The sequence below is a fragment of the Macrobrachium rosenbergii genome, chromosome 1 (genome assembly GCF_040412425.1).
Source record: "Macrobrachium rosenbergii isolate ZJJX-2024 chromosome 1, ASM4041242v1, whole genome shotgun sequence".
NCBI lineage: Eukaryota > Metazoa > Arthropoda > Malacostraca > Decapoda > Palaemonidae > Macrobrachium > Macrobrachium rosenbergii.
This window is the reverse complement of record NC_089741.1, coordinates 8093807-8109359: the sequence shown is the minus strand read 5'-3', so window position 1 is coordinate 8109359 and position 15553 is coordinate 8093807. Positions and strand designations below refer to the sequence as shown.

The following is a 15553-nucleotide window of genomic DNA, read 5'->3' as shown; positions in this document are numbered from 1 at the left end:
GACTCAACAGCGACTACCAAAAATAGGTTTTTCCTATGTCAAAACCTGTTTTTTTTTATATAGTCAACCCCCAGTATTCACAGGGGTTAGGGACCACAACTGCCCTCGAATAAGTGAAATCCGTGAATACTTGAGACCCCTCCCTCTAAACGTTTATAACTGCCTATTTTAACATTCAAACATCAAATACAGTACAGTATACCTTACACTATCATCCTAAAAACTTTTAATATTTCAAAGCCAGCTTCAACATTACACCCTTAAAAATATATGGCTTACAGCTACACATGAACTCTGCCACAACTGTTACTCTTATCAAGGCAAAAACTAATCAAGTTACCCCTATATTCAGGCAAGCACATTTTCTTTCATACAGTATTCAAACCTTAGCATTTTTTTTTTAACATATACATAAGGTAATTAAGTATACCTTAGTTTAACCAGACCACTGAGCTGATTAACAGCTCACCTAGGGCTGGCACGAAGGATTAGATTTATTTTATGCGGCTAAGAACCAATTGGTTACCTAGCAATGGGACCTACAGGTTACTGTGGAATCTGAACAACATTACAATGAGAAATTAGTTTCTATCCCCAAAAATAAATTTCTCTAATTCTTCATTGGCCGGTTGGAGAATCGAATGCGGACCCAGCAGAGTGCTATAGTACATTCACATCAGCCATGCATTTGGTGCCTAGCGCCGTCCCTTACGACGCTCCTGATGGCTAGTGGTCAGCCAATCACAGCGCTGGAAAATGGCCAATGTGCAGTCTCTCTTAAAGCTCTGGAGTGATAAACATCTCCGCTCCGAGACCTGAGGAACATGTCTTTCAAAGTTATAACTTTCATTAAACCTCAGTTTTACCCAAAGATTAGTAGTGTTTCCCAGTTTCATCACTAAACATGTCGAGCCAATGGTTGAAGGATTATAATTACTCATTTTAATTGTTTTCCATATCGCGGCCCCTGATAGGGCGCTACCGTAGGCCTACTGTCAAGTGCAGCTGGTCGCACCCATGTAGAGAAGTTACCTCTTTATTCAGACGGCCATAGACGAGTCATTACATAATCCTAGGCTCGTTTATTGAACTAGAATGCAAGATCTGACATACAAGCGTCATTCAAGTATGGCCCCAAATAACAACAAGCGAAAGCAAGAGATTCCTCTAGAAGTAAGGAATGTGTAAGGAGCTGGCTGGTTGCCTGGGATAGGCTATAGTCTGCGTGCATCCCCGTACATTTTAATATTCTTAATCGCTTGCTTGTTATTTTCATATTGATTGATAGCCCTACCTATACTTTTTGGGTAGCATAGCCATCCATGACATTTAAGCTACGAAATTTTATGGGACACAAGACGATAAATGATGAATGCACTGCGATGCCATGTAAAGAATGAAAGAATACATTTTATCTTTAAAAATTTCTTGTTTATTTCACTACCAAATATCTTACCATTAAGTTTATTGAAGTAAATAATTCATATATCATTATAATCCTTCAACCATTGGCTTGACAAGTTTAGTGATGAAATTGGGAAACACTACTATTCTTTGGGTAAAACTGAGGTTTAATGAAAGTTATAACTTTTGAAGGACGTGTTCCTCAGGTCTCGGAGCGGAGATGTGCACTCTCGGGAGTTTTGAGAGAGACTGCACTCTGGCCATTTTCCAGCGCTGTGATTGGCTGACCACTAGACAATCAGGAGCGTTGTAAGGGACGGCGCTAGGCACCAAATGCAAGGCTGATGTGAATGTACTATAGTAGAGAACAATATCAACCCGTCCAATGAGGAACTGTGGTAACATTGGTACACACTCAAGTACAGGGAACAGTTAAGTACTGTGCCTAAATATTTAAATATGCATTGAAGAAATATCCAAAAAATGAGAAGTTTAAGATTGCTTAAATCATATGGGTACTCACCTGTGATGAATGTTGACTGAAGATGATGATGAATTAGCTGTGCAGTCCGATGAATGACAATGAAGATACGACTGCACAGCAAAGCAGAGGAGTTACATCTCCTCTGGGGGTGCCCCTTCCCCTTCTTCAGGCACTTCATCCACCAATTGCACTTTTTCAGGGGCTTCAGGAGGCTTTGGAGTCCTTCTTCATGGACTCGAGAAACATGGTGATAGGCACCTGCTGTTGTTGATCCTTCATGCTGACGAGGAGGTTATTATAGGCCCTCATGCACGCATCAAGGGCATTTGAAAACTTTATGGAGCGTTCCATATAAGGTTCCTATGCCCCAGTCATTTCCTGCAGTTCCCTGGCTGCCTTCATAATTTGGGACAGATGTTCCAAAGACAGCCCCTCATCCTCTGAACCTGCTGTGTCTTCTTCCTCGCTGGCAGCCTTGGTCAGCTCTTCCAAATCGTGGTCCATCAAGGGGTCAGAGTGGGCGTCAGTGAGGGTGCTGACTTCATCTTCAGTGATGTCATCGAAGCCTTCTCCACTAAGCATCCTTCCCAATTGGACTGCCTTATCAATGGCCGAATGTTGAATTTCTTCAGGACCAGGAGAGAAGCCCTTATAATTGTGAACACGTTCCAGCCACAACTTTTTCCAGCATGTATTAAGGGTCTCCTCCTTCGTATCCTTCAATGATCAGTCGATGCTGGTCAGACGTGGCAGTCGTGAATTTATGCCAATACTCCTTCAGCGTAAATTCACTGTCAGTGTTCATTTCCTTCACAAGGTGCTCAAGGGAGTTCTGGGTGTAGAGTGCCTTGAAGGCACAGATCACGCTCTGGTCCATAGGTTGGAGGAGAGAGGTGGAGTTGGCAGGGAGGAACTCAAGCTGGACTCCCGCACAATAAAGATCCACAGGGTGGCCACCAGCATTATCCATAATCAACAACATCTTGAACTCCATGCACAAGTCATTGAGGTAATCCTTAACTTGAGCGATGAAGCTCTGAATGAACCAGTTAGACATAAGGACTTTGGTGATCCAGGCTTGGCATTGTGCATCCAAAACACAGGCATCAAGTTCTTGTTCTTATTCTTGAAGGGCCTGCAGTTTGCAGCTTTGTAAATGAGGCCTGGTTTCAGCATGAAGCCAGCAGCATTGCCGCACATGATGAGGGTAACCTTATCCTTCTTGGCCTTAAACCCAGGGGCTCTGACTTCGTCCTTCATGAGGTATGCCAGTGAAGGCATTTTCTTCCAGAACAATGCAGTCTCGTCCATATTGAACACCTGTTCTGGACAGTAGCCCTTGTCCCTGATAATATTCTTGAAGGTTTCAGGATATTTTGTGGCCGCTTCTGTGTCTACCGATGCCATTTGCCCATGCTTCTCGAAACGGGGGAACCACCCCTTGCTGGCCCGCTGATTATGGTCCTGCCTCTTCCTCTTCTTCTTCAGCAGGGTCATCAAAGCCTAAGTAGTCTGTTTCCTGTACATCGCCACCTTCTGTGATTGTCGAAAACTGCTGGTAGAGTTTTCGAGCCTTCTAGCGGATGATGTTGCCGTCGAGGGGGATGTTCTTCTTATGGAAGTCCATTATCCAGAATGCCAAGGCTGACTCCATCCTCACGATGCTTTTATCACGCACAGTGGAAACTGTCTTGGCACTACTGCAGAAGCTAACATCCACGGTTTTCTTTATCACCGCCTCTCTTCTTGTTGTACTGGGCGGTACTCTCATTCACGCCATAATGGCGGGCTACTGCAGCGTAACTTTTCCTGTCCTTCAACATTTCCAGAAGTGCTACCTTCTCTTGGAGTGTCGTACCCTTCTGATGCTTAGGCTCTTTGCTAGAAGCCTTAGAAGGATCAGGGCACAATTAAGAAATATACACAAAGATTAAAAACGACACACAAAGATACACAAAGTACACAGATCCCAGGCTTCGACAGACAGCCATTGGAAAGGCGTCTCTGTGGATGTGTGTCAGTTGTCTTCCAACTCTCAAGACTCCAGCCCAGACTTGGAAGCAGCGCAAGCACTCTCAAGGTTCATTTCGTCCATTGAAGAGGCAAGCAGGCGATGCTGGCCGTTCCTCTCCGCTGCCCAGTTAGTGGTTTAAGGAGCCGGGCGCAGTCCTCAACCTTCCTGCAGTGCATGGGACCGTCTGGATTATTTCTCTCCTGAGCATACTTCTTTTGGGCGCCAGTACAGGCAGTCCCCAGTTATCGGCAGCCTCAGTTACTGGCGATCCGGTTTTACGGTGCTTGTCTAGTGACAATGATAACAGGATTTTCAGCGCCAATATGCGCCGATCTCCAGTTATTGGTGGCGATCCTCAGTTATTGGTGGCAGTGATTCCGGTTATTGGCGCCGATAACCGGACATCAGTACTGATAGCCAGGGATTGGTGCTACTATTGTCGATGTTTGGTTATCGGCGATTTTCGTTTATCGTCACACTGTCAGGAACCGGAGACTGCCTGTATTTTGGCTCCAGAGCCCAACGGTCCTTCACAGATGCCCGTGGTGTTCTTTCAAGCGCCCATCTCTTCATAAGCACTGCTGCCAGTTTCTGAGCGCCAGTTGACAAGTGCCTGGCGTCAGCTCCGGAGCGCCCAGCACCAGCTCTCAAGCACCTGGTGTCAGCTCCTAAGGGCCCGGGCGCCAGCTCCCAAGGGTCCAGCTCCAGCTCTCAAGCGCCTGGTGTCAGCTCCTAAGGGCCCGGGCGCCAGCTCCCAAGGGTCCAGCTCCAGCTCCCAAGCGCCTGCTTGGAGCTCCAAGAACCCATTTCCGACCGTGGGTCCCCTAACCTATACAGCTCACCTTTAATATTTGTGGGCGAGCTTTCTTACCATTTTTTGGCTCCCGCCAGCCCTGGTCTTGCCTACCTCGACCTTCCTGATGAAGAACCATCCAGATGACAGACTAGGCTCTCCACATGGTGCTTTCCTTGTCTGCTAGGAAGGCACTCAAGAAGATTGAAGTTTGGTTTTCTGCTAAGAGGGAGCAAGGTAAGGCTTCCTTCATTTTTCCTCCCTTGTGCTTAATCCATAGGGGGTTTCTTTTCTATGCCACCAGAGAAGCTCCTCCTTCCTAATGCTCGCTGTTTCCTTCAGCAGAAATTGTTTTCCGTTGGCAGAACTTCACCTCCTTGTCAAGACCTCTTTGAGTTGTTTGTAGTTTTCAGTTTCTTGGACTGGTTGTTGAGAGCACTAGCCAAGAAGATTGAAGATTACAATGGTTTGTGGAGACTTTGCCTTGGACTGGCTAGGAGTCCTTTCTCATGCAGACAATCCATCAGGGATGGCTATCTTAAACTTGTGGCTCTTTTCTCATTTGGGGTTTTTGAAGGAAAGATTTTTTGGTGCTCCCATTCCACTAAAGGAGTCGCTCAGATCTAGAAGTCAGACCTTCAGTAGAGGTTGACTTAGGGTCTCATGGCGCATTCTTTCAAACTCCCCAAGGATTCGTCAGCGTTTGTTTCCAAGATGGCTTCTCCTCTTCAGCAACATGCCTCTCATGGGAGTAAGCCCAGGTCCAGTCTAGGACCCGCTCCAATGTCTGCTTCTCGACTGGAAAACTTCCGGGATGTAGTCTCCAGAAGAGAACCTTCACATCAACTTGAGAGAGCTGAAAGCTGTTCACTTAGGGCTTCAGTGCTTCTCGACCCTAGTCCACAACAAGACTGTGGCAGTCCATTCAGATAATACCACAGCCCTAAAGTACATACGAAGCGAGACGGCTCTTTCTCTTTTTCTCTCATCCAGACCGCAAGAGATCAAATCAAGTGAGTCTAGTCGCACTGTTTTTTCAGGGCAAACTAAATTCTGACGGACGAGCTGAGCTATCGAATAGTAGGTCCTTTCCACTGAGTGGACCGTGGATCCCCTGGGGTGTTGGTCTATCAGAATCTGCGATACTCTGGGGCAGACTGAATTGGACCTATTTGTCACCTCAAGGAACTATCACCACCCTCTTTTTTGTTCTCAGGCCCTAGACCCTCTAGCATGGGCGACAGACACCATGTGGCAAGATTGGTCCCACTTGGAATAGGAACTATCAAGAGGAGCTCAAGTCCTTGCCCCAAGAAGTGAGGAAGAAGTCTTCCGTGCACAAGTGGGAGTCATTCTTCTCAAGTTTGGGAGAAGTGGAGTATCAGAGAGACAGAACAGTGGAGTGTCAAGGTTCAGAGGGAGGGCTTCTCCATTACGTTCATGGAGAGCCCTCTTTTGGTCCCTTCTCCCTTTGGTTTGACGTCTACTCAAGAGGCTCAGGAAACTTTCGGCCCTTTTGGAGGAGGTCTCCTCTCCCCTAAGACAGAGTCATAGAAGTCGAGAACATCAACTCGGAGGACTTCTACTACTGTCTGTTTGTGGTCCCCATATCATCAGGGTTGTGCGACCAGTCCTCAGTGTAAGCACCCTCAATCCCTTTGTCCAGCAGACAAAGTTCAGTTGGAGACGAACCAGTCATTCCTTTCATCCATTCACTAGAGCAACTGGATGATAATCTTGGACATGCTGGACGCATGCTTACACTTTCCCTTCCATCCAGATTCCAGGAAGTATCTAAGGTTCATCTTCCAGGACACTCTCTCAGGTGCCACAAGTCAGCATCTAACCGCCTGTCTCCTCTCAGAGTGCCTGGTGCCACCTGAGCCCCTGGTGCCAACTCCCAAGCACTCGGCACCAGCTAATCTCTGCTTCTGGGCTCTTTGCTTTGGCCTCTCTACGGCACCCCAGGTGTTCACTAAAGTCCTTGCTCCTCTAGCAAGTTGTGACTTCATTTAATAGGCATTTATGTCAGTCTATATCTGGATGACTTGCCTCTTCTATCTCTTTCGAAGGAAAAGTGCACGAAGGACTTGTACATCTCTCTCTCAGGAACTGGGAATTATCATTAACCTTCAGGAGTCCCAGTTGGCCCCGTCGCAAGAGTTCCTCTATTTGGGGATGAGTATTAACTCTTGGACTTTTCGGGGTTTTCCGTGTGCCAAGGGGATCACCAGCTGCCTTCAGACAATCCACAAGTTTCTAGCCTCTTTGTCTTGCTCGGCCCATCACTGGATGAGCCTACTGGAGACTGTTGTCTGTCAAGGCGTTCGTCAATGTAGGCAACTTGTCATGAGGCATTTTGCAATTCTTCCTCAAGGCCAACTAGGACAGGGAAACACAGCCAGACACATGTTCCCCATAAACCCGTTAATCAAGTCAGACTGGCATGGTGGCGGTCCAACTGTAGACTTTCAGAAGGAAAGCCCTTCATCCTCTGAGCCCAGACTTAGACTTCTGTTCATACTCCTTGGTTCTAGGTTGAGGAATCCTCTTGGGCTACACCTTTCTGCCCTTCAACATGGTCAGGGAAGTGCTGAACAAGTCTTGGGCTCATCGTTACGTTACGAAGATTCTCATAACCCCATTCTGGCCCATGGAAGAATGGTTCCAGGACCTGCTACGTTGTAGGTGGACTTTCCGAGACTTCTTCCCCTGAAAACTGTCTACTCAGACAACTTCACTTTAAGAGATACCAAAGGGTTGTCCGTTCTTGTCCTGACAAGTGTCAGTCTGTCCGGAAGCTTGTCAGAGCGTAAGAGTTTTCAAGACACTGCAGAGGCCATTACAAGATGCAGGTGTCAACTTACTAGCCGCATCTTCCAGGCTAAGTGGGCGTTTTTCTGAAGCTGGTGTCTCAGACTCAAACATCTCTTCTTCTGAGACGTCTGTGACCCAGTTGCGTATTTCCTTCTTTATCCGAGATATAGGAATCTCTCGTCCTCCGCCATCAAGGGGTTTCAAGCTGTGTTTAGCTTAGTGTTTAGACAAGGGTCCTGAATCTCGCATCAATCCCAAATCTTAACGACTTCGTTAATTCTTTTGAAATGTCTAAGCAGGAAAGGAAGATCTGGTCTGCTGGAACCTGGACGTAGTGTTGAAGTGGTTGAGAGATCCCGCTCTTCAATCCCTTTGTTCCTCTTCTCAGAGAAACCGTACTCAGAAGACTCACTTCCTTGTGGCTTTGGCTACTGCCAACATATTAGCAAGTTCTAAGACATTGATAAAGGTTAAATTTTTTCACAAGGAGACGCAGTTTGCTTCTTTACCCTTGGATTTTTAGCCAAGAACGAGGACTGTTCCAAGTCCTGGCCCCGTTCTTTCTCCATTAAGTCCTTAATGGATACCTTACTCCGAGGAAGAAGAGAGAGTTCTTTGTCCTGCTAGGGCTTTAGGTATTACCTGAACAGGACCGAGAAGATCAGAGGACCATCCAGTAACCTCTGGTGCTCTGTCAAGAACCCATCTTGCTCTCTGACAAAGAATGCATTGTCCTTCTTCATCAGAGATTTAATCTCTGAGGCTTACTCTCAGATTCAGGAGAGCATTTTGCCTGCTTTTACAGTGAAAGCTCATGACGTCAGGACAGTCTCTACCTTATTAGCTTTCAGGTACACATGTCACTCACTTCCATTCTGCAGTCGACCTACTGGAAGTGTGAGCCAATCGTTGCATCTCACTATTTGAGAGAAATTGAAACAGTGTTTGAAAATTGCAGTACCTTGCGGCCATTATCAGTGGCTGGCATGGTATTGGGTGAGGAAGCATAGGAATCTCTTTTCTCCCACTATCTCTTCGCCTTAAAGTAGGGTGTCGAATTTTCTGGAGCCAGGGGGTACAGTGTACCTGGAGTACTGTGCCCACCAGTCTCAGTGGATGGGTTGTGGTGTTTTCAGTGTAGGTGAAAGCGTTGTCTGGTTGTTTTTAATGTGGTACTGCACCCAGGGCAAGGGCACTTATTGATGCTTTGCTAGCCATCGGTCCTATCCTTTGCTGCAAAGCTCCCACCTAAGTAGAGGCGCTCCACAGCTATACCGCCACGCCACTACAGGTTAAGATGAGCATCAACCAGAGGCAGTAATTACCTGCAGTAGCTCGCTTAGCAAATAAACAACCAACAAGTATTATCTTCAGTACTAGCAATTTTTCTATTTTAAAGTCATTACCATAGCTCAATGTTTTGGAGTAGAATATGTCCATGCATCCTGCCTCCTGTCAGTGTGGGATTCAGCTGTGTAATTACTTGGTAAGTTACTTATATGAAAGTGTTATTTTCATGATAAAATTAAGTTTTATATATACTCAGCAAGTAATTAAGGATTTGAGCCCTCCCTCCTCCCCTCTCATGGACATAAGGGCACAAACAGAATGAGGTTATCTGCTAAGTGATTTCCAGTACAGTACAGTACTCCCGTTGTAGGGCCGGGCTTGAATTGTCACCTACACTAAACTATCGAAGCACATCCACGATTTTTTAAATAAAGACTGCCGCTCAAGTAAGAACTACTGTATAGCTATGTAATTACTTGGTAAGTGTATGAAACTTAATTTTATCATGAAAATAACATTTTTATCATAAAAAATGTATTTGGTTAAGAAAATAAAATGAAAATAATTAGTGAATATTGTAGATATGCTCTACAAAAAAATCCACAAATACATTGTAGGCAAATTTTCCATGAATAATTTGGAGTTATGTTCCACAGAAAATTCAGTGAGTAGGTGAATCCTCTAATAGTGAACCTCGAATAGGCAGAGGTCGACTGTACATATACATTTGAAGTTTAATTGCAAAATTTTCAGTTATGGTATCTTGTACACTAGTTATGTATCTTGCTCTTGTTGTTTAAGCTACAGGATATCGCTGAATTAACCATTGTATTGCCATGAAGTCTTTCAGTGAAAGTGACTTAATTTTCAGGTTCCTGAAAGCATACTTTCCCAGGAAGAATTAGAGCAAGGAATTACGAGACTTCATCAACACACGGATAGCAATTTTAACAAGACCATTCACAAGTTAGAGGTAAGCATTGTATATGGTATTTTAGCAGCTAAGGGTTGGTTAGTTCATATGAATTGCTATTTATTCATGGGAGCAGCAGAATGCTGTATATGGTGACCAGTTGTGTATTCATAAACTTAAAGGATTTATGAAAATATGATAAATGAAGAAATGGAACCAGAAGAGTAAGGGAAAAGTATCACATTACAATAATATACAACAAAGAGAATTATGAAAAAAAGTAGAGAAAAAAGATTGCTAGTGTTTGCTGTTTGAAAAATTTATGAATGAAAGGGATTATATCTGGGATATATGGATGTTTAGAAGGAGTTTAATACCAAAATAAGCAATTAACCCTTAAATGCCTATTGGACGTATCATACGTCGACTAAAATTGTCTGTTGGGTGCCGAGTGGACGTACCGTACGTCGACTACAAAAAATTTCAACCTTCGGTCAAATTTGACTCGACCGAAATGGTCGAAAAACGCAATTGTAAGCTAAAACTCTTACATTCTAGTAATATTCAATCATGTACCTTCATTTTGCAACAAATTGGAAGTCTCTAGCACAATATTTCGATTTATGGTGAATTTTTGAAAAAACTTTTTTCTTGTGCACGGGCGGTAACTCGGCCGAAAATTTCATAAATTCTTTCGTCATTTTGTCATAATTTTTGCACTGTTCTATATTAGCCGTTACATAAAGTTTTATATATGAAAATGTGTGCAATTTCATGTACAATACAGCAAAATACAACCCATGGTTGTAGCTTTTATCAGTTTGGAAATATTTTCATATAAACCACGATAAGTGCCAAAATTTCAACCTTCGGTCAACTTTGACTCGACCGAAATGGTAAAAAAACGCAATTTTAAGCTAAAACTCTTATGATCTAGTAATATTCAATCATTTACCTTCATTTTGCAACCAATTGGAAGTCTCTAGCACAATATTTCGATTTATGGTGAATTTTTGAAAAAAACTTTTTCCTTACATCCGCGCCAGAAATTCTTTCATCACGTTGTCGTAATGTTTGCACTGTTTTATATTAGTCGTTACATAAAGTTTTATATATGGAAATGTGCGCAATTTCATGTAGAATACAACAGAAAATAACTCATGGTTGTAGCTTTTATCAGTTTTGAAATATTTTCATATAAATCATGATAAATAGAAAAAATTCGACTTTCGGTCAACTTTAACTCGACCGAAATGGTAAAAAAACGCAATTATAAGCTAAAAATCTTACATTCTAGTAGTATTCAATCATGTACCTTCATTTTGCAACAAACTGAAAGTCTCTAGCACAATATTTTGATTTATGGTGAATTTCTAAAAAAAAAAAAATTTTTCCTTACATCTGCGCGCGGTAACTCGGCCGAACATCTCGGAAATTCTTTCGTCATGTTGTAATGTTTGCATCGTTTTACATTAGTCGTTACATAAACTTTTATATATGAAAATGTGTGCAATTTCATGTAGAATACAACAGAAAATAGCTCATGGTTGTAGCTTTTATCAGTTTTGAAATATTTTCACATAAATCACGATAACTGCCAAAATTTCAACCTTCGGTCAACTTTAACTCGACCGAAATGGTAAAAAAACACAATTGTAAGCTAAAACTCTTACATTCTAGTAATATTCAATCGTTTAACTTCATTTTGCAATAAATTGGAAGTCTCTAGCACAATATTTTGATTTATGGTGAATTTTTTTAAAAAACATTTTCCTTACGTCTGCGCGGTAACTCGGCCGAACATCTCAGAAATTCTTTCGTCTCTTTGTCGTAATATTTGCACCGCTTTAAATTAGTCGTTACATAAAGTTTTATATATGAAAATGTGCTCAATTACATGTACAATACAACAAAAAATAACTCATGGTTGTAGCTTTTATCAGTTTTGAAATATTTCCATATAAATCACGATAAATAGAAATAATTCGACTTTCGGTCAACTTTAACTCGACCGAAATGGTCAAAAACTGCAATTGTAAGCAAAAACACTTACAGTCTAGTAATATTCAATCAATTAGCTTCATTTTTCAACAAACGGGAAGTCTCTAGCACAATATTTTGATTTATGGTGAATTTTTTAAAAAAACATTTTTTAACGTCCGCGCGTTACGAATTCATGCATCATTTTGTGATAATATTTTCTCTGTGTTGCTTTGATCATTTTAAATTTTGTTATATACCAAAATTATCGCAATTTAGTGTACAATACAACTAAAAAAAATTAACTCATTAGCTTTAACCGTTTTGCTTACAGCGCGATTTGTATACAATTATATACAAGTTTTTTTTTCGCTGCCATATATTCCAATATTTATATATGATAATGATATTTTTTTTCATTTGTGATGGTTGCATACTAAACTTCAGGCAGTGACAAAAAAAATTGAGCCAAAAATGAACTCTTAATCTTAAAAACTAAGCGTGCTGTGATTTTTTGAAAAAAAACTTTTTTTCCGCTTCGGCGCTAACTCACCGAACGCCGCCGGCATACGGGAGACGTTTTTGTAAATAGGGCTTCGGCACTAAAGGGTTAAATGGAAATAAGACAAAAATTGAGGATACCTAAACAACTTGTTGAGCTAGTAGGCCCCTGGTATATCATAATACCAGAAGTTGCATTGACATTAGCAGGTATTTCAGAAAAATTAAAATTGAAAATGATTGTCCATCAAGTATTAGAACTGAGTTGTTTACTGTTTAGGATAGTAATAGAGGAGCGCTGAAAAAGTATAGCAAGCAGATGCTATTTACTGAGGATGTGTTATTAACAGAATGAACAAGAAAGAAATAATACTCATTGTAAGTAAAACCAAGTTGATGGAGGCCAGAATGTGACAGGTAGTATTTTGAGAAGTTCAAAATTACAAAATAAGATGTAAATTGAGTAAAGGATCATCTCTGCCCAGATTTTTATTGATAAGCAAAAATAGAGAGAAGGTGAATTGTGTTTTGGTGGGAAAGCAGCTCCTAAAGGATTTAGAATGTTTCTGTTATTTTGGTGACATAAAACGGGATTATGAAGGTGGCACTAAAGGGGCAGAAAAATATTGAAAAGAGCAGCAACAGCTTGAGTGAATGTTGGACTACTGTTAAGTAAATGTCCATGATAAACAGCTAAACTTTATGATGCATATATAAAATTCTATGGTGCATAGACATAGTCATAAAAGGTAATGGTTATTTTGAAGAAATAAAAGTACAGAATGTTATGAGTCATGTGTTGGGTACATTAAGATCTTGTTATAAATGAAATTGCTGGGAGATATGGAATCCAGATTATGGAAAATAAGCTAAGATCTCGTAGATTGAGGTAGTTTGACCCTGTGATAATAAGGGGACAGGAGCAGTTTGTGAGGAAGTAGTAGATATGGAAATATCTTGGTAATACCTATGATATATATATATGGATGGCAGAATCATGCTACATTCATGTCTGTGCCGAAAGTTGATGCTTCGGTATGGCCCACAGCCGCTGTCTCACTTCCTAAAGTATTGTCAGTTAATGTGCTTACTGCAACATATACACTAAATACAGCTACAACCTCCCATTATCCTCTCATAATGTCTTCATTTTAACTAATCAGTTACATTTCTGTATACAAATATTATAATAATAATTATATTATACAATACATTTACTAGTTATTTGTTTCTGTGGAAATACAAACCAGTGCCATGTATAGAGGAGTATCCTTCATTGCAAGCTGGAAACCGGTCAAAACTCCGTAGCAAGGTAGTTAATTAGGAGGTTAACAGGTGGAGATGGGGCTAAGTGGCGAATCATCACCTGGCACTTTTTCTTTTGGCCATGCTGCTACACTTCCTTCCTGATTGGTTGAAGGCTTGGTGGTGGTTGAGTATTTTATCATTTTTACCCCATTTTTCTGTTTGTTTTGTTTGCTGATCTTTTTTTGTCAATGGGTAAAATACAAGAAATACATTGCTGTGAAAGATGTGATTTCCCTCATGGGTGATTCATTTCACCCACAGCAATGAGCCATCATACTGCATGTGCGTCTTGCAGGAATGTGATACATGTGGCTCAACTCAGTGGATTAGATTTGGGAAGAGGAAGTAGAAGGAAAATAGCTGTTTGTCAGCTTCATTGAGGGGGGAACACTTCCCCAATGACACTAGTTTAGCTCCTCCTTAGCCCCATCTTCCATTCGTCTTCCCTCTGTAAGTGTTTCTCCCTCAAGGGGAAGTCACACCAGGCCTAAATCTTAACATGATCATGACTTCTTATCTGAGTATGTAGCTGTTTATGGTGGAGGCATTCCATCAACAGAGAAGTCACCCTTGAATGATTCCAACTTTGATTCTGATGCTCCTGGTTCCCACAGAAAGACATGATCATTGCAGTATCTGAGGAAGATATAGCCTTCCCTTAATATCTTGGGAAGCCCATCATTCATTCCTTCCTGGACAACTTTGCTGAGGAGAAGAGGGCTTTACCACTGGAGCCCTTTGGTATGATCCAGGATGTGTCTTCTACTATCTCCACCAAGAAAAGGGATCTTTCTGTAATGGTGGTGGATCCTCTTGTTCCTGATGCTTCATTGAAGTCTTTGGCTCCTTCCTCAAGCAGCCCTTTAGTATGAAAAGGCAAGTGTGTCTGGCACGGGGAAAGGGAAGTAGCACTGGCAGGGCTCTCCCTCATCATCCCCTTCCTTAGTGTCATTGTTGTTGGACTCGTCTTCCTTCACCCCCATCCATTGACTCCATGCTGCTCTGGTGGATGCAGAAGAAGGGGAAATCTAAGTCCAAGGGAATCCCCTATGTGCACTCTCTCCATTCTAGGGGCAACTAATCTACTTTCGGCAGAACTGGTGCCGCAGCATTGGCTCACTCAGACTCAGGGCCTGCTCCTGCCTCGTCTCATCGTAAATGCTCAAGTTTGCACCGAGATGAGGCTGTGTTCTCTTCACCCTGCTTGACATGATCAAGGGAAAGCAGGTGCATGAGACTACCCTTCTCACCACTGGCCCCAGGGACTGCATGGGGTGGGTATGTGCAACCCGTTTAGGTTCTTCTTGACTTTTTTTGGAAGGCTCTAGGAGGGACCCTGCTCTATCTCTAAGTTCACAATATAGTGGACCCCCGCTTATTTGCGGTTCTGGAATCACGGATTAAGTTATTCACGGAATTTTCTGTGAAATGCATTTTTCAATAAATCGTGGAAAATTTGGTAATTCGCAGATTTTTTCATTGAAAAATATTCGCTGATTGATCTAATGTATTTCATGTTATTTTTGTGATTAAATACTTTTTATCATAAAAATTGTAGTCACAAAAATAACATGAAAAAAGGCAGTTAAAAGCATTTTTAGAGGGGTCTTTGGTGTTCCAGCTATTAAAATACACAGTTATAAGCGTTTTTAGAGGGTCCCAATATATCGTGGATTTTCGGTATTCGCGGGTGGTTGTGGTACCTGACCCCCGCGAATATGGGGGGTCCACTGCATTCGTGTTTTCTGGAGTGTGCACATATAGAGTGATTCTACTCTAGGGAGAGATCTCCAGTGGCTTCTTCCACGTCTTGTTTACCACGTGCCTGGGAGGTTGGTAGGAGAAGCAATGCAAGAAATCATTCTTCTCCTTTGCGTTCATTCCCAGTTTTGACCTGGTATCACAGCAGAGGGGCAGCCTGCTCAAAGTCAGAACAGAGATGTGACAGTGACTCATCTGTTTCACAGGACCAGGAATGCTTTAGGGAGTGGAGTTCTAGTGTGTCTCTGTAATGGCATTGTATGAACTGGATTGCATCTATCAAAAACA

The 15553-nt window shown here is 42.2% G+C and overlaps 1 protein-coding gene across 1 annotated transcript in view; it reads left to right on the top strand.

Moving 5' to 3' along the window:
- Positions 1 to 15553, top strand: part of LOC136853850 (protein MIS12 homolog) — a 337410-nt gene that overhangs the window by 199770 nt on the left and 122087 nt on the right. Inside the window, exon 3 of the mRNA XM_067130154.1 lies at positions 9674 to 9775. Coding sequence (XP_066986255.1) covers positions 9674 to 9775 — 102 coding nt within the window. The remainder of the gene's footprint in view (positions 1 to 9673; positions 9776 to 15553) is intronic.